This window comes from Rhinoderma darwinii, chromosome 6 (assembly GCF_050947455.1).
Source record: "Rhinoderma darwinii isolate aRhiDar2 chromosome 6, aRhiDar2.hap1, whole genome shotgun sequence".
Classification (NCBI taxonomy): Eukaryota; Metazoa; Chordata; class Amphibia; order Anura; family Rhinodermatidae; genus Rhinoderma; species Rhinoderma darwinii.
The window spans coordinates 141,178,163-141,198,569 of NC_134692.1; the positions used below are offsets into that span (position 1 = coordinate 141,178,163).

Consider the following 20,407-nt stretch of genomic DNA (forward strand, 5'->3'; position numbering starts at 1 on the left):
AGCTGTATACACAAACTGGAAGACTGTGCAGTCACTTCATATTTTAGGTTTAGTGGAGCAGTAAAGTAAGTGGAGTCCGTGCCCGGGATGTGCCGTAAACGTCCGGGATGTGCCGTAAACGTCCGGGGTGGGATCCGCCTTTAACGTTTTGCATTGAATGAAGTCGGGTGTCGCACTGAACGGATTTAGCCGCAAAACTCGGATCTTCCGCGATTCTACAGAACTAAATGTAATCGCAATGTGGACGCTAAAATGTCATCTGGATGAGTGCGGTGCCCACACGGCATATACGTGGAAAAGGTCGCCTGATGTGTACGCCAAATGTGTCTATAGGTGACTATGAGCCCAATGTCTGATAAAATGGGCTCATGAAAAACAGGAGAGGTGATAAAGGTATGATCGCTGGGACCCCCCAATGATGAGAACGAGGGTCTCGTGTACCTGTAAGAATGGAGCGGCGGTCGTACGTGCTCTCTACATGCAATGTCTATAGGGAGTGACGGAGAAAGCTGAGATTCTCGTGACCACCGCGCCGGTACAATGGGAGACGGGACCCTCGTGATCGGTTGGGGAACGGTCTCGTAGATCATAAGACGATCACGATTCTGGTTTTCGTGAGCCAACCCCGTTAGGGTATGTGCACACACACTAATTACGTCCGTAATGGACGGACGTATTTCGGCCGCAAGTCCCGGACCGAACTCAGTGCAGGGAGCCGGGCTCCTAGCATCATAGTTATGTACGACGCTAGGAGTCCCTGCCTCTCCGTGGAACTAGTGTCCAGTACTGAAAACATGATTACAGTACGGGACAGTTGTCCTGCAGCGAGGCAGGGACTCCTAGCGTCGTACATAAGTATGATGCTAGGAGCCCGGCTCCCTGCAGTGTGTTCGGTCCGGGACTTGCGGCCGAATTACGTCCGTCAATTACGGACGTAATTAGTGTGTGTGCACATAGCCTTAATGGACGATGTACGGATTTGGGTGTCCTAGGCGCGGGCTATGCTATGGCGTATACGTCGTATATACTGTGGCCTAAAAGAGTAACTTAAACGTGGTACTGAAATGGTTAAAGAAAAAAAACACTAGAAGTGTACCCTAGTCCATGTCCTGTTTGTGCACATATAAGGTTTATCTCATCTGTATGGGCCATAGGTGATGTGAGAAGCCCCCTCCCCTCCCCTCCCCTCCCCTCCCTCGGACTGCTCTGCTCCACCACATCTCCAGCCCTCACACACACACACACAGTCCACCTGCTCCCAGCCAATCAGAAAGCTGATGTACCATGAGGAGGCGTGGTTTGTTATCGTACATCAACACAGCGCTATCGTCCAATCAGCGAGCGGAGTGTTGAGGATTCTCGCCAATGCACGCAAGCCTGTCTGCTGGATGGGCCAATCACAGAGCGCTCTTTGATGTTCACCGTCCAATGAGGGTGAAGAGGCCTGGCTTCTTCCGACTGGATCGTCTCAAGGTGTCGTCTGCGTCCAGAGATCTGCAGGATGGCGACGGCTGCAGCGGTTGCGAGCGGGACGGAGCGGGGAGTCCTGGTGAGTGTCCCGGGGCCGCTTATATTGGGAGTCAGCTGCGTCTCCATGACGTAATACAGGAGCAGCCTTCTTATAATGGGGGCAGCGGCCAGTCACCCCCTATATCTGACCACAAGAGCTGACAATCTATTACGTCGCGCTGTGAACATGATTTGCGCAGAGTGGTAGAAGGTTGTGGTCTTGCGTGTCGTTACCCCCTATAGATACTGACGCTGCGCGATTTACATTAATGGCAAAAAAAATTGACTGGAATGGGGTCACGTGGCGTTATTGTTGTCATGGCGACAAATTGCGTCTCCGGTCTGCGCTCACAAGTCGAGAATATTTACTGGCATCCATATTCCGAATTTATTTGCGCCCGCGTCTGCCGTTACCATATACGTATACCGCGTTTCATCGAATGAGGCGATACAGACGGTTAATGATGCGACCGCCTAGCCACGCCCCCTTTTTAATGAAATATAATGGCCAGAAATGGCGGTAAAATGGCGCACTATGTTAATAGGAGGCGATTTTGAACTTGGATACGTCTCCGTTATATGAGTAAAGCGTTAACAGCCGAATCCGTGTACCGAGGTCGTCATCGGTTACCGCGGACATCACGGTGACCGACGTTTCCAGCCGAAGCGGCGCCCCAATTTGACAAAGCATCTTAACCCAGCGCCATTTCCGCGCTGTAATTGTCCCCGTCTTCTCGCGGTAACCGATGACGATCTCCATTCACGGATTAACCCTTTCCTTATATAACGGAGACGCATTCGAGTTAACGATCATCTCCGAACGTCGTCTTTTTAAAAAGGGGCGTGGCTAAGTTGTTGCCTTATTTACGGTCCGTATCCGATCATTTTCTCGTGCGTACGCCAGACCTGGTGGCGACGGATTGAACGGTGAGCGTTTTACGTCTTGAGGGCATTGTTGGTGTTTGTGACGGTTATTAAAGTGGCGCGCGATTCTCCGTTAATAAGGCGCGTTTTCTGCCTGTACACCAAGTGGCGTTGAAATGCGTCAATCTTCTGCGCCAATTTTTTTTTACAAAATGGAGCCACTCCCCTTCTAGATAGTAAGTAAGGTGGACGCCATTTTTTCCTGCGCATTTTTTTTTTTACCACGTTTACTTTAATTATTTCGTTAAGGGCTCGGCATTCTGTTCACTTCTTGCAGCAGAGATACGCTGCTCTCTGCCCAGGATCCTCACCATGTTCCATAGCTCTGCTTGCTGTCAGTGAATGGTAACATTCTTGTTTACGTCCCTAGTCTGTACAGATCCGGCGACCACGTCAAACCTATTACAGAGTGCCGTTTCCTGCGGGAGGACGGAGCGATCGTCATGTACATCTGCTGCTCATATAGGATCGACCTCAAAAACAATGGTGTCCGGTTACCATCTGGCAGCCGCGGCCGGCGGAGGAGGGGCAGCCGCGCTAATCCTGCAGTCCATCTCTCCATGTGGTTAAATATAATCTATTGCTCCCTGTTATCAGCCATTTCCGGTGTAGAAGAGGGGACTGCATTCTATTGCTCCCTGTTATCAGCCACTCCAGGTTGGGGACAGGCTAGGACTGTGTGACTGATATCAGCCGCTCCTCTTATAATGTGTCTGATCGGTTTTAGGGTTAATCTCCTGTCCTGTGGTGGGTGCAGCAGCCGTCATGGTGGTAATCAGATTATAAGACGGGTTGTTATCATCTTCTGCAGTGAATAGAGACGCTGTCACGATCCTCCTGCTCCCCCCGCTGCATCACTGTGAAGGACGGTACAGACTTCAGCTGTGAACAGGACGATCTGCCCCCCCACACCCACACACACTTTACCCCCATATGTCCTAATAGAGCAGAGGTCAGCGACCTTCAGCACTCCAGCTGCTGTATCACTACAACTCCCAGCATGCCCTGACTGCCTTTGGCATGAATAATAAAGTCTTTGTCTCAAGGCATGCTGGGAGATGTAGTTTCTCAAAAGCTGGAGTCCTGTAGGTGGCTGCCCCCTGTAATGAAGTGTAAGGATAGTCGTGTATATACTGACCCCCGCTAGAGAATATACCGGAGCTTCTTCTAGGTCTTCATATTGCTTTCCATTGATTACATTCAGCGTCTCGGGGTCCCCCAGCCCCCCCTGGACGCAGCTTTGCTTTTTGGTGAGGACAGTATATGGTATAGTCGCCGTGCAGTCTGGTCCGGCTCAGTCACACCACGACGACACATGGCGGCAGGATCTTCACTGTCGGTAGAGGGATCGTCCCAGTGTGAACAGCTCGGTCCACTGGAGACTTGGAATTTAAAGGGCCACTAACCCAAATGTCATCAGTTAATGTCTCTGGAGGATATAATAGTGCTGGAGTGATATAAGAGGAGCGGCTGATATCAGTCACACATATGATGTAATGTCTCTGGAGGATATAATAGTGCTGTAGTGATATAAGAGGAGCGGCTGATATCAGTCACACATATGATGTAATGTCTCTGGAGGATATAATAGTACTGGAGTGTTATAAGAGGAGCGGCTGATATCAGTCACACGTATGATGTAATGTCTCTGGAGGATATAATAGTACTGGAGTGATATAAGAGGAGAGGCTGATATCAGTCACACATATGATGTAATGTCTCTGGAGGATATAATAGTGCTGGAGTGATATGAGAGGAGCGGCTGATATCAGTCACATATATGATGTAATGTCTCTGGAGGATATAATAGTACTGGAGTGATATAAGAGCAGTGGCTGATATCAGTCACATATATGATGTAATGTCTCTGGAGGATATAATAGTACTGGAGTGTTATAAGAGGAGCGGCTGATATCAGTCACACATACGATGTAATGTCTCTGGAGGATATAATAGTACTGGAGTGATATAAGAGGAGTGGCTGATATCAGTCACATATATGATGTAATGTCTCTGGAGGATATAATAGTACTGGAGTGATATAAGAGGAGCGGCTGATATCAGTCACACATATGATGTAATGTCTCTGGAGGATATAATAGTACTGGAGTGTTATAAGAGGAGCGGCTGATATCAGTCACACATACGATGTAATGTCTCTGGAGGATATAATAGTACTGGAGTGATATAAGAGCAGTGGCTGATATCAGTCACATATGATGTAATGTCTCTGGAGGATATAATAGTGCTGGAGTGTTATAAGAGGAGCGGCTGATATCAGTCACATATGATGTAATGTCTCTGGAGGATATAATAGTGCTGGAGTGATATAAGAGGAGCGGCTGATATCAGTCACATATGATGTAATGTATCTGGAGGATATAATAGTGCTGGAGTGATATAAGAGGAGCTGCTGATATCAGTCACACATATGATGTAATGTCTCTGGAGGATATAATAGTACTGGAGTGATATAAGAGGAGCGGCTGATATCACTCACATATGATGTAATGTCTCTGGAGGATATAATAGTGCTGGAGTGATATAAGAGGAGCGGCTGATATCAGTCACACATATGATGTAATGTCTCTGGAGGATATAATAGTACTGGAGTGATATAAGAGGAGAGGCTGATATCAGTCACACATATGATGTAATGTATCTGGAGGATATAATAGTGCTGGAGTGATATAAGAGGAGCGGCTGATATCAGTCACACATGTGATGTAATGTCTCTGGAGGATATAATAGTACTGGAGTGATATAAGAGGAGAGGCTGATATCAGTCACACATATGATGTAATGTATCTGGAGGATATAATAGTGCTGGAGTGATATAAGAGGAGCTGCTGATATCAGTCACACATATGATGTAATGTCTCTGGAGGATATAATAGTACTGGAGTGATATAAGAGGAGCGGCTGATATCACTCACATATGATGTAATGTCTCTGGAGGATATAATAGTGCTGGAGTGATATAAGAGGAGCGGCTGATATCAGTCACACATATGATGTAATGTCTCTGGAGGATATAATAGTACTGGAGTGTTATAAGAGGAGCGGCTGATATCAGTCACATATATGATGTAATGTCTCTGGAGGATATAATAGTGCTGGAGTGTTATAAGAGGAGCGGCTGATATCAGTCACACATATGATGTAATGTCTCTGGAGGATATAATAGTACTGGAGTGATATAAGAGGAGCAGCTGATATCAGTCACATATGATGTAATGTCTCTGGAGGATATAATAGTACTGGAGTGATATAAGAGGAGCGGCTGATATCAGTCACACATATGATGTAATGTCTCTGGAGGATATAATAGTGCTGGAGTGATATAAGAGGAGCGGCTGATATCAGTCACATATGATGTAATGTCTCTGGAGGATATAATAGTACTGGAGTGATATAAGAGGAGCGGCTGATATCAGTCACACATATGATGTAATGTCTCTGGAGGATATAATAGTACTGGAGTGATATAAGAGGAGCGGCTGATATCAGTCACACATATGATGTAATGTCTCTGGAGGATATAATAGTGCTGGAGTGATATAAGAGGAGCGGCTGATATCAGTCACATATGATGTAATGTCTCTGGAGGATATAATAGTACTGGAGTGATATAAGAGGAGCGGCTGATATCAGTCACATATGATGTAATGTCTCTGGAGGATATAATAGTGCTGGAGTGTTATAAGAGGAGCGGCTGATATCAGTCACATATGATGTAATGTGTCTGGAGGATATAATAGTGCTGGAGTGATATAAGAGGAGCGGCTGATATCAGTCACATATGATGTAATGTCTCTGGAGGATATAATAGTGCTGGAGTGATATAAGAGGAGCGGCTGATATCAGTCACATATGATGTAATGTCTCTGGAGGATATAATAGTACTGGAGTGATATAAGAGGAGCGGCTGATATCAGTCACACATATGATGTAATGTCTCTGGAGGATATAATAGTGCTGGAGTGTTATAAGAGGAGCCCCTGATATCAGTCACACATATGATGTAATGTCTCTGGAGGATATAATAGTGCTGGAGTGATATAAGAGGAGCGGCTGATATCAGTCACATATGATGTAATGTCTCTGGAGGATATAATAGGGCTGGAGTGATATAAGAAGAGCGGCTGATATCAGTCACATATGATGTAATGTCTCTGGAGGATATAATAGTGCTGGAGTGATATAAGAGGAGCGGCTGATATCAGTCACACATATGATGTAATGTCTCTGGAGGATATAATAGTACTGGAGTGATATAAGAGGAGCGGCTGATATCAGTCACACATATGATGTAATGTCTCTGGAGGATATAATAGTACTGGAGTGATATAAGAGGAGCGGCTGATATCAGTCACACATATGATGTAATGTCTCTGGAGGATATAATAGTGCTGGAGTGTTATAAGAGGAGCGGCTGATATCAGTCACATATGATGTAATGTATCTGGAGGATATAATAGTACTGGAGTATTATAAGAGGAGCGGCTGATATCAGTCACATATGATGTAATGTCTGTGGAGGATATAATAGTACTGGAGTGTTATAAGAGGAGCGGCTGATATCAGTCACATATGATGTAATGTCTCTGGAGGATATAATAGTGCTGGAGTGATATAAGAGGAGCTGCTGATATCAGTCACACATATGATGTAATGTCTGGAGGATATAATAGTACTGGAGTGATATAAGAGGAGCGGCTGATATCAGTCACATATGATGTAATGTCTCTGGAGGATATAATAGTGCTGGAGTGATATAAGAGGAGCGGCTGATATCAGTCACACATATGATGTAATGTCTCTGGAGGATATAATAGTACTGGAGTGTTATAAGAGGAGCGGCTGATATCAGTCACACATATGATGTAATGTCTCTGGAGGATATAATAGTACTGGAGTGATATAAGAGGAGCGGCTGATATCAGTCACACATATGATGTAATGTCTCTGGAGGATATAATAGTGCTGGAGTGATATAAGAGGAGCGGCTGATATCAGTCACACATATGATGTAATGTCTCTGGAGGATATAATAGTACTGGAGTGATATAAGAGGAGCGGCTGATATCAGTCACACATATGATGTAATGTCTCTGGAGGATATAATAGTGCTGGAGTGATATAAGAGGAGCAGCTGATATCAGTCACACATATGATGTAATGTCTCTGGAGGATATAATAGTGCTGGAGTGATATAAGAGGAGCGGCTGATATCAGTCACACATATGATGTAATGTCTCTGTAGGATATAATAGTGCTGGAGTGATATAAGAGGAGCGGCTGATATCAGTCACACATATGATGTAATGTCTCTGGAGGATATAATAGTACTGGAGTGATATAAGAGGAGAGGCTGATATCAGTCACATATGATGTAATGTCTCTGGAGGATATAATAGTGCTGGAGTGTTATAAGAGGAGCGGCTGATATCAGTCACATATGATGTAATGTCTCTGGAGGATATAATAGTACTGGAGTGATATAAGAGGAGCGGCTGATATCCGTTACATATGATGTAATGTCTCTGGAGGATATAATAGTGCTGGAGTGATATAAGAGGAGCTGCTGATATCAGTCACATATGATGTAATGTCTGGAGGATATAATAGTGCTGGAGTGATATAAGAGGAGCGGCTGATATCCGTCACATATGATGTAATGTCTCTGGAGGATATAATAGTGCTGGAGTGATATAAGAGGAGCGGCTGATATCAGTCACATATGATGTAATGTCTCTGGAGGATATAATAGTACTGGAGTGTTATAAGAGGAGCGGCTGATATCAGTCACACATATGATGTAATGTCTCTGGAGGATATAATAGTACTGGAGTGATATAAGAGGAGCGGCTGATATCAGTCACATATGATGTAATGTCTCTGGAGGATATAATAGTGCTGGAGTGTTATAAGAGGAGCGGCTGATATCAGTCACATATGATGTAATGTCTGGAGGATATAATAGTACTGGAGTGATATAAGAGGAGCTGCTGATATCAGTCACATATGATGTAATGTCTGGAGGATATAATAGTACTGGAGTGATATAAGAGGAGCGGCTGATATCAGTCACATATGATGTAATGTCTCTGGAGGATATAATAGTGCTGGAGTGATATGAGAGGAGCGGCTGATATCAGTCACACATATGATGTAATGTCTCTGGAGGATATAATAGTACTGGAGTGATATAAGAGGAGCGGCTGATATCAGTCACATATGATGTAATGTCTCTGGAGGATATAATAGTGCTGGAGTGATATAAGAGGAGCGGCTGATATCAGTCACATATGATGTAATGTCTCTGGAGGATATAATAGTACTGGAGTGATATAAGAGGAGCGGCTGATATCAGTCACATATGATGTAATGTCTCTGGAGGATATAATAGTGCTGGAGTGATATAAGAGGAGCGGCTGATATCAGTCACACATATGATGTAATGTCTCTGGAGGATATAATAGTGCTGGAGTGATATAAGAGGAGCGGTTGATATCAGTCACATATGATGTAATGTCTCTGGAGGATATAATAGTACTGGAGTGATATAAGAGGAGCGGCTGATATCAGTCACATATGATGTAATGTCTCTGGAGGATATAATAGTGCTGGAGTGATATAAGAGGAGCGGCTGATATCAGTCACACATATGATGTAATGTCTGGCGGATATAATAGTACTGGAGTGATATAAGAGGAGCGGCTGATATCAGTCACACATATAATGTAATGTCTCTGGAGGATATAATAGTACTGGAGTGATATAAGAGGAGCGGCTGATATCAGTCACACATATGATGTAATGTCTCTGGAGGATATAATAGTACTGGAGTGATATAAGAGGAGCGGCTGATATCAGTCACACATATGATGTAATGTCTCTGGAGGATATAATAGTACTGGAGTGTTATAAGAGGAGCGGCTGATATCAGTCACACATATGATGTAATGTCTCTGGAGGATATAATAGTACTGGAGTGATATAAGAGGAGCGGCTGATATCAGTCACACATATGATGTAATGTCTCTGGAGGATATAATAGTGCTGGAGTGATATAAGAGGAGCGGCTGATATCAGTCACACATATGATGTAATGTCTCTGGAGGATATAATAGTGCTGGAGTGTTATAAGAGGAGCGGCTGATATCAGTCACATATGATGTAATGTCTGGAGGATATAATAGTGCTGGAGTGATATAAGAGGAGCGGCTGATATCAGTCACATATGATGTAATGTCTCTGGAGGATATAATAGTGCTGGAGTGTTATAAGAGGAGCGGCTGATATCAGTCACATATGATGTAATGTCTCTGGAGGATATAATAGTACTGGAGTGATATAAGAGGAGCGGCTGATATCAGTCACATATATGATGTAATGTCTCTGGAGGATATAATAGTGCTGGAGTGATATAAGAGGAGCGGCTGATATCAGTCACACATATGATGTAATGTCTCTGGAGGATATAATAATACTGGAGTGATATAAGAGAAGCGGCTGATATCAGTCACACATATGATGTAATGTCTCTGGAGGATATAATAGTACTGGAGTGTTATAAGAGGAGCGGCTGATATCATTCACATATGATGTAATGTCTCTGGAGGATATAATAGTGCTGGAGTGATATAAGAGGAGCGGCTGATATCAGTCACATGATGTAATGTCTCTGGAGGATATAATAGTACTGGAGTGTTATAAGAGGAGCGGCTGATATCAGTCACATATATGATGTAATGTCTCTGGAGGATATAATAGTACTGGAGTGATATAAGAGGAGCAGCTGATATCAGTCACATATATGATGTAATGTCTCTGGAGGATATAATAGTGCTGGAGTGATATAAGAGGAGCGGCTGATATCAGTCACATATATGATGTAATGTCTCTGGAGGATATAATAGTGCTGGAGTGATATAAGAGGAGCGGCTGATATCATTCACATATGATGTAATGTCTCTGGAGGATATAATAGTACTGGAGTGATATAAGAGGAGCGGCTGATATCAGTCACATATGATGTAATGTCTCTGGAGGATATAATAGTACTGGAGTGTTATAAGAGGAGCGGCTGATATCAGTCACATATATGATGTAATGTCTCTGGAGGATATAATAGTGCTGGAGTGTTATAAGAGGAGCGGCTGATATCAGTCACACATATGATGTAATGTCTCTGCAGGATATAATAGTACTGGAGTGATATAAGAGGAGCGGCTGATATCAGTCACACATATGATGTAATGTCTGGAGGATATAATAGTACTGGAGTGATATAAGAGGAGCGGCTGATATCAGTCACACATATGATGTAATGTCTGGAGGATATAATAGTACTGGAGTGATATAAGAGGAGCGGCTGATATCAGTCACACAAAGTAGAAATCATGGAAGTTTTCTGCACTTTTGCTCATCCCATTGGAGAAAACTATAGTCGGCCTCTAACTAGTCTGACGCGGCTAATAACAGAGAACAGTAGCATGCATTCTGCTACACAGTACATAGAGGGAAGATGAATTGCGGGTTTTAAGGTGTTGTCCATTATCAGAAAACCATGGCGGCTCTCCCGCAGCACCGCACTTGCAGCAGGGCAGAGGTGGCGCGTAGTTCCCGCTGGGCTGTGTTTGTCGTGCGGTTGCTGTTCGGCACATTGTCGCCTGGTTGCAGCGGTGCAGGACTTTCCTCTATTTCTTTCCTAGTTTTGGCTCTTAGGAGGGGTGAGCCCGGCCTGGTCCCATTGTTGACTGCAGAGATTGGGGGTTGTAGTGTATACAGACCGCACGGATGATAACATTGTCTGTGTATACTACACAAGTCTCTCCTGTTCAGACCGGCCACATCCGGACTCCAGGCCGCCCTCCCCGGGAGACGCCCGGCACCCAAAATACAGATATCCTCCTATACATAAAGTGTCTTTGTTCAGTGCGGGCGCAGGTGTGCCACGCTGGGGAACAGGTCCCGAAACTGCTGGTGTCTTAGGCATGTATAAATGACTGACCGGTGCGGGACCCACCACCTGGACCTATCAGGAGGTCACTAGATTCCCCGCCGCCACATTTGCCCATACTCTTCAATAGAGAGGGCGGCACCCAAGCATGGCCACCCCTTACCGAAGTGTATGGAGAAGGTGGTGGACGGGAATCTAGTGACCTCCGTTCTCCCGATAGTTGAGGATCTCAGAGGTTGGTCCTGCACTTATTGGGCATTTATGGCATATGCTGTGACTCTATGATGGGACCACCTTCAGCGGCGCTCGGGGCGGGTATCTCCAGAGGGTCATTTCATAGGCAGAACTGCACCCTCTAAACGTCACCCAGCAGAGGTCAAGTCTAGAGCGCTTAAAGTAGGAAGACATGAGCTCTGGTGGCGTCGCGGAGGGTGCCAGGGGAGGTGACCTTTGCCCATTGGCACACGTGGCCTCATACCTTCCCACTGCGGAGACCACATTTCAAGCTGCTGCCTTTTTGGTGCAGTTGCATCTTGAGAAACGTGTCTTGTAGGATCTTGTTTTCCAGCTGAAGGATTGTTTGTCTTCCATGTTTGAATTGGGTTTAGGTCCAGAGGTCGGGGTGAGCGGGTCAGTTTGTGTGTGGCCCACGGGCTGGGGTCTTGCCTGGTTGGGGGAGGGGTTGCTAAGTTTTCAAGGCAAGGTGAAGCGGCCTGCTCTATAGGTGCAGCACGGGAGACGTCTTAGAGGAAGTAGTTCCAGGTTGTAATGTGGGAGGATGATGGGGGTAGATCATTGACTAGAATATATAGTGGAGAGAAGCGTGAGAGGTTGTGGTTGGTCCGGAGAGGAGATGTTGGGAGTTGTGCAGAACAGACGTCTTCCAGACAGGAGTGGGAGGCTGCGGGGGAGGAGGGCGAGCGCCAAAGATACATGACCAGGTAAAGGAAGGTGCAGCGCAGGAGAAGTCTCCGACACGAGAGTGGGAAATGAATGACAGAAGAGATGTAGCAAGGTGCAGCATGGTGGACAGCTTCGTAGCCCTGAAGAAACGGGTAACCAATGTAATGAGTGACCGATATCCCAGGCGTCCGTGTAATTATTAACCTGCGGTCACCGCGGACGAAGAGGAAACGTTACCAATAAGGAATAAATTACGGAGGGGCAGGTGAGAAATGATGAGGCCGGGTCCGGACGTGTCCGCAGTGAGGAGGGGGCGGAAAATTAACTCTTTAAATTCATTTATAATGACGTGACCGATCTATTGATGTCGTACTACGTTTAGGCCCCGTTCACACAGCATTTTTTGCAGGCAGAAAAAAAAAATCCGCCTCCGAATGCCTTCAGAGATTTTGTATTGCCTGCGCGTATCATGCCACGTTTTTTCTTGGCGTCTCTCGCCTGTGACCGGGTAAGGACCGCGGGCAAAAAAATGCAGCGTAAAACGCTCATACACGAGCGCCGCCTCATTGATTTCAATAGGAGGTCAAAGGTATAAACCGCGGCAAGAAAGGCCCTGCCGCTTTTTTTTTTCTCCGCGAGCAGCCAAAAGCCGCCGAGCAAAAAGACGACCCTGCCTCCCATTCAAATTATTGGGGGCGATTTCGGCCGTTTTTTTGATGCGGTTTCCGTGTCAAAATCTGTGCCAAAAAACTCTATGAACTGAGCCTTGTGTCTGGTTGGACGCCGGTCATGAGGAGGTTTTATTTCCGCAGATTACACGATTTGTTCTGCACATAATGAGCAGTTTACGGGTCTGTCAAATGTCACGGAGTCGTCTGTGTGAACGTCACAGTCCGATAATCCGGAACACAAGACGACCCGTGAAGCGCCAGATTGCCGATTTATAGGGAGGATAAACCTTCAACCAATTTATTGCAAAAAGTCCTAATTAAAAATCTCCTACTGCTTAGTGTCTATGCAGGACTATGTGTCGTCATGGTTACAGACTACAAACAAGCCCTGTGTAGTCTGATCCTGCAGCCGCGCGCCTTCCCATCTGTTCCCTGCTTCTTACTTACATACATTTGGGAGGTCAGAAAGAAGTAGGGGGTAGATGGATCGCAGCATAACTGCAGGATCAGACAACACAGGGTTTTTGTAGTCTGTAACCATGGCGACACATAGGCCTGCATAGGAGCTGTAGACCTAAAACGGTAGGAGATATTTAATCAAAACCTATTGCAAATTTGCTTCATTTTTGATGCAGTGGAACATTAAAAAATAATAATAATCTGTTACCGAGGCCGACCTTCCCTTTAAATATTTTTTTATACGTCTGGATCTACACCCCGAGAATGCCGGATTCGCTCCGCTGAACTCGCGCTGTTTTCCGTTTTTTAGGAAGAAGAATTCAAATGGCTCCTGAAGGAGGAGGTGCACTCCGTTCTCAAGCAGCTGCAGGACATCTTAAAGGTCAGTGTGGCCCCAAGTCATTCACCGCACACGACACAGACCCGTTACCCAGCGAAACGATGGAGGTACTGGGGGGGGGTCAGAATACCAGCGCCACCTCGACAACCCGCTGACTCAAGGTGCTCGCGGTCCTCTTCATTGTTCTCCAGGCACAGCGCTGTACATTTGGTAGTGGCTGCGCTTGGCGCTGCAGTACCAGGCACAGCCACTATCAGATGTACGGCGCTGTGCCTGGTGAACAATGAAGGGGCAGTCAGCTGATCGGTGGGGTGCCAGGAGTCGGACCCCCACTGATTTGGATATTAATGGCCTATCCTAAGGATAGGCCACAAATCTAGAAGTCTCAGAAAACCCCTTTAAGTGATGTTGGTAGCAGAGGCGGAGCTGTGACAACCTCTCGTTAACGTTAGGAAATTGAGACTCTCTAATGTAAAGCTCAAACGTCACTTTCAGGATATAAAATGGCGTCACCGGTAAGGCCGTGATGGCGATTTTTTATTACGGGCTTTTTTACTTCTTGATTTTCCAACATTGACTTTTATAGGAGGCGTCCCGGAGGTTCACCCTGCCCAGCGGTACCGCAGATGGCACCACCAAGCAGGAGAACTTTATATTGGGGAGCTCCAGGTCAGCACAGGCGGCGACAGGATTAATATCAACCTGCATCCTGTCATGTGGCGACATTTAGCGGTGACTCTTCTCGTTTTTTGGTTTGCAGCACAGACCAGGTGAAGGGGGTCCTGACTCTACAAGGAGACACCCTGTGTCAAGCTGTGAGTATATTAGACTGCGCTCCCATGCACTGACAGCAAGCAGAGATCTTCCAAATGGAAGTTTAACGCTAAACATAGTCACAGTTCAGGTCCCTGGTGAACGTTCTCTGTCCCGGAGTCACGTTGTGTGTGAGGACGGGTGAGGGACGGAGTAACTCTCTTCTTGTTCTTCGCAGGAAGTGAACCTGAAGGTGACGAGGACCGGTGCGCTGCTTCACTTTGCGTTCCGGGATGACAAGCAGTGGAAGATGCAGCAGGTAGATACCCCCCCCCCCCCCCCGGACGCCGGTGCTGTAAACGGTTTTCAGTCCTTTAATGGGGGAAGGGCACGATGTCACGTTAATATCCGTGGCCGCAGGAGATGGATCCGTCAACATCCGCTTCTTACTTCAGTCGGCGGTCACCTAATGGCTGCAATGTGGCGGCCTGTTTTGGGGGTCCTGAGCGTGAATTGGGCCAGGGGGGATTAGTTGTCTTCATGGGACGTTCGTCATTCGGACATGTACGTGATAATGTTTTTCGGTTCTTCAGATTCAGGACGCCAGAAACCACGTGAACCAGGCGATCTACCTGCTCACCAACCGAGGGGAGAACTACATCTTCCAGACAGGGTCCGAGGTGCTGAAGGTGAGCGCTGGGGGGAGGGGTACAGGTCGGTTACTTGGCACATGGTAGAATGGGGGTTCCCAGTGTTCGTGTCCGGTTCCCCAGTCGGGCCGGCACAGGGACGCCGCAGGGTGACACGTCTGATCTCACCCGACTCTCCTCTCCGCAGCTGATGGACGCTGTAATGCTGCAGTTAACCAGAGCTCGGAATCGCCTCACGACCCCCGCGACAATGACTCTACCAGAGGTGGCCACCAGCGGCCTGACGGTAAGTTTCTATACTTAGACCAGGTGTCAGCAACGATCGGCACTCCAGCTGTGGTGAAACTACAATTCCCAGCATGCCCTGATAGCCATCGGCTAGAATATTAAAGCCTTTGGCAGGTCAAAGCAATGCTGGGAGTTGTAGTTTCACAACAGCTGGAGTGCTGAAGGTTTCTCATCGCTGGCTTAGACCAATGGCCTGGAATCTGCTGCTGAGCCCAGAGAGCTGCGCGTTGTCAGGACATGCTGGGACTTCTAGTACTGCAACAATCGGCGAGCTGCAGATCTTGTGTCTCATGGACCTGATATTCATTGCGATCACTTCTGGTTGAATGTTTCTTGTCTTCTCTTTAGAAAATGTTCACCCCGTCGCTCCCCTCGGACGTTCTGCTGAATTTCTATGTGAATGTGAATAAGCTGTGCCTCCTGGTCTACCAGCTGCACGCCCTGCAGCCCAACTCCACCAAGGTGAGACCCCGCCCTGCCGCCCAACTCCACCAAGGTGAGACCCCGCCCTGCCGCCCAACTCCACCAAGGTGAGACCCCGCCCTGCCGCCCAACTCCACCAAGGTGTGACCCCGCCCTGCCGCCCAACTCCACCAAGGTGAGACCCCGCCCTGCCGCCCAACTCCACCAAGGTGAGACCCCGCCCTGCCGCCCAACTCCACCAAGGTGAGACCCCGCCCTGCCGCCCATCTCCACCAAGGTGTGACCCCGCCCTGCCGCCCAACTCCACCAAGGTGAGACCCCGCCCTGCAGCCCAACTCCACCAAGGTGAGACCCCGCCCTGCAGCCCAACTCCACCAAGGTGAGACCCCGCCCTACCGCCCAACTCCACCAAGGTGAGACCCCGCCCTGCCGCCCAACTCCACCAAGGTGAGACCCCGCCCTGCCGCCCAACTCCACCAAGGTGAGACCCCGCCCTGCAGCCCAACTCCACCAAGGTGAGACCCCGCGCCGCCGCTCTGCTCTGCAGGGATCATGATGGAGGAATGAAGTGCAGCCCCGTAGTCAGAAGACGGGACGTTTATCTCATAAATCTTCATTACGCTGTGGGTTTTTTTTCTCTCTGTAAAATGTGGGTAATATTCTCTGGTTTGTTTATGGAAACAATCAGCAAGCTGACATTGACGGATGTTCTCCCATAATGACACCCCGACTTATGAACACGTGAACATCCGGATGGTCGGATAAATTAGGAAACCTGTTTAGTTTCAGGAAAGCTCTGTTTCTATGGTAACCGCGGACCGCCCGTTGTGTCCGTTATTTCTATACCCGCCTGCTGTAACGCGCTGTTGTCTTCTTCTCTTGTAGAATTTCCGGCCGGCCGGCAGTTCTGTCCTGCATAATACCGGAGCCATGTTGTGAGTATAAACTCGGAGACACAAGGGTTCAAATATTTCTATACGGCCAGAGTTCTCTGAGGCGTCATCCTCCTGTCATACAGGGCGCCGGCTCCACAATTAAAGGAACACTCCGGGCAGAACTGAGACTGTTATGTTGGGGGCGGGGCATGACCGGGATTCTCTGGTTGCTGTTCTGTGTCATGCCCCGCCCACTTAGGCTCTACATTAGGCATAGCACAAGTTTTGCCTGGAGTGTTCCTTTAAATAGGATCTCTGTTTTGGGTTCCTTCCTCCTGACCACATGGATTTCCGTCTATCCTTCATGACCGGTTCGGTAGTTCTGGATGACTTTCACAGCTAAAACGCGCTTTCTTTTCTTCTCTAGTCACATCCAAAGATACACTAAGAGTTCGTCTGGTTTCCTGCTACCAGAAAGCAGTGCATTGTGGGAGCTCAGGTGTGGGGTGGAGCTGTCTGTTTCCAAGAAAAACTAGCAGAATTCTGAAAGCAGCTCTGGATGTGACTAGAGAGGAAGACAGGCAGGGACCTGAGATGGATTCATTGTTTTTTTCCTCGCAGCGAGCTGAACAACCAGCGCTTTGAGCTCAGCCACGTTCATAAGGTGGAGTGCGTGGTGCCGTGGTTGAATGACGCTCTGGTCTTCTTCACCGTGTCGCTGCAGCTCTGCCAGCAACTCAAGGACAAAGTAAGTCTCCTCCAAGGATCGATCTCAATGTTGGTGCCATTATACGTTCTGGCCACCAGGGGCGCTGTTCTGTTCAGGTAATGCAGATCTGCAAGTAACAGACGTTGTTTTCCCTCTACAGATCTCCATATTTTCCAGCTACTGGAACTTCCGACAATTTTAAGAGTCCCTGCCGTCCCCGGGAGTCCTGTCTAGAAGTGAGGCGCCTCGTCTGTCCCAAACAAGGACAATGGTTTACTGGACGGGGCATACGTGACCTTTAGCACCCTCCACACGTAAAGTCCTCACCCCGGTGACCCTGCAGCTTTCATGCTCGGACAATGCAATCAAAAACGCTGCATGAACGCCGCCCTGACACGTATATTCCGTATTTATTTATATTCTGCAACAAGTAAGAAGGGAAAATGTTCATATTCCATGTGCAATAGATCTCCCCTGCCCCCATCTTCTTATACCGAAGACCCCGCTGAAGAGGTATTTGTAACTATCTGTTCCTGGGAAAGCTGGGTGAGCATCAATATGGCTGTTACAGCTCCTACGGAGGTTGTCACCCAACTTTCCCAAACTCCTGAGCGGCGGATCTACGACAGACATACAATACACGTGAACCGCTGAGTCTGCACAGCGTAAAGGCGGCCTCCGTTATCGTCTCGCGTACTGTACACTACTAATATTTATAGGCGTTCTGTACTCTAATTCACATCTCATCAGCTGCAGTAATGGAAATGTTGCGCTTGCTCTGGGGTTTCCATGGTAACATCAACAGACTTCCTGTCATGTGATATCCATTCTTCTGTCATCTCTGCTCCATAAAAGCACGTGTATAAGAATGGAAGTCGGTTAATGTTACTATGGCAACCCCAGAGCAAGCGTAACCTTTCCATCACTACGTCAGTGAGGAGCTGAGTATTATAGTGTCATTATTTTCTCTCTTTGTTTCTATTCTTCTACTTTTTTTAAAGGCACAGAACCCTTTTATTAACTGTTGCTGTATACCCGCAGTTATAAGAGGGCGCTACATGCCGGTATTGCTGCTTCCAGATGCACGGCGGCCGTTTTTAGGGTCTGACATACCTGCGTAATAGGAAAACTGATCATTTACTACACCCATCCATCCGGACGCAGCGATCGTGGAGGACTCCTTTAAGGCTGGGGTCACGCAGCGGCATCACAGCAGACTCGTAATATATTTTATTGGACCGTGAGATCACCGGCCACTCTCCCGCTGATTATTCCACTAATTACGGTGTCTCCCCAGCCTTATAACGGAGGAAATTGCTGTACAGCTGCAGGTACTCTGTACTGACACCAGGTGGCGCCACATCAGCAGTTTTCCATTATAGTCACATCCACACGCTGTCTCTTTACCTTCCCTTTATATGTAGCCACGAGGAACAAGCTGAAGCTGGCGCTCCCTGACCGGGCGCCACTTTCCAGCATAACTGTAACCCCCCCCCCGCTCACGAGCGTCCTGTGTTCTCTCTTTGTATATAGTGTAGTGGAAATGTGTTTGAAATAAAGCAACGTCTGATGTCGAGTCTCAGGTTGTTATAAATCTCTTATTGTCTCAGATCCTGAAGCGGCGCCTGATCCCTCTTATTAACAACTTCTCCAAGAGCAAATTGGCCAAAGGTGTTTCAATTCAGGAGATGAGATTGGAAGTGTGGGTCTCGCAGGTGCTGTGCCCATTAAATAAAGGCACACAAAGCCTGGTTACTAACAAATCTGTTCTTCTCAAGAAATATTGGCTAGTGTGAACCACGCCTCGAGGAAAAGGACTTTCAGAAGACGTGTTATAGAGATGGATGGAAGACCCGGGAGTACATCAATCCACGGTTAGACAAATTGTCCTAGGGACTGTGGCTACTCTCCCTAGGAGTGGATGTCCTAAAATTACTCCAAGAGCACGAAGGATAATCCTGAAAGAGATGGGAAAGAAGCCAAGGGTAACAACCGAAGAGAAAAGACCTGAAGACCCGACAAATACCTCTGTTCATGTGTCCACTACTAGAAGAACACTCAACAAGAATGGTGGTCATGGACGGAGACCACGGAGGAAGCGGCTGCTCCATAAGAGACATGAACAGGACGACTCTGTGTGTTATTGGTTCAGTTACATTATAATTGTGACTCCGAGAACAATCCGAACACGTTGTATTAGTAATCGATGCAGAAATCCGGGTCGGTCCAAAGGGTTCACTTACTTTTTCTTGCAACTACACGGTTACGTCCCGTAAGGTTATGTCACATGACCAAGTGATCCAAACAGTATTCTTTTGGTAAAGATACAGCAATGTTTCTAAATCCACCACTAGGGGGAGCTCATTGCATAGACATTTATACAGGTCACATTGAACTAAATAATCTGTCTTCAGTGAGCTCCACCTAGTGGTGGCTGCAGGAAGACAAAATTTTAATTGTCTATACCGGAGAATTGGAGCTCTGTATCAGAAAATCGGAGCTCTGTCCGCTATAAAGATATATTAATAGATGTGACGTCATTTTGGATGTTAAAGCTGAGTGATATTCAAAGTTGGAGTTACACTTTAAGTACAGAGGGGACAAGTTGTGTGCCTGGAGGGAGGGGCAGCTGCCTAACATGTCTGGCGCCGCTTATCCCATTGAAAGATAAGAGTATAGATCGGGCAAAACCCAACGGATGGGAGGGGTGTGGCTTCTGATAGCGTCTGCCCTGTTGTATCGCATAAAACAACGTGGGCTCTGGCGCCAAAACTCTGGGACGATTTATGCTGTAAACTTGTAGCGATCACGAGCCTGGGGCCAAGCTTCATCTTCTTGTTTGCAGGGTGTTTTTTTTGTTTTTTTTTTCTCCTCTGATCTTTGGTTCGCCCGGTGGGCGCCATTATCATCGTTACCCTTTTGTTTGCCATTTTCT

General features: G+C 47.1%; 1 protein-coding gene across 1 annotated transcript; it reads left to right on the forward strand.

Moving 5' to 3' along the window:
* The first annotated feature begins 1,413 nt into the window (after nucleotides 1–1,413).
* Nucleotides 1,414–18,952, forward strand: ROGDI (rogdi atypical leucine zipper). Its single transcript, XM_075830707.1, has 11 exons — nucleotides 1,414–1,549; nucleotides 13,745–13,816; nucleotides 14,361–14,443; nucleotides 14,535–14,589; nucleotides 14,766–14,846; nucleotides 15,121–15,216; nucleotides 15,365–15,463; nucleotides 15,814–15,927; nucleotides 16,774–16,823; nucleotides 17,385–17,511; nucleotides 17,633–18,952. The coding sequence occupies exons 1-11, from the start codon at nucleotides 1,502–1,504 to the stop codon at nucleotides 17,672–17,674; spliced, it is 867 nt and encodes a 288-aa protein (XP_075686822.1). The 5' UTR covers nucleotides 1,414–1,501; the 3' UTR covers nucleotides 17,675–18,952.
* The last annotated feature ends 1,455 nt before the right edge of the window (nucleotides 18,953–20,407 follow it).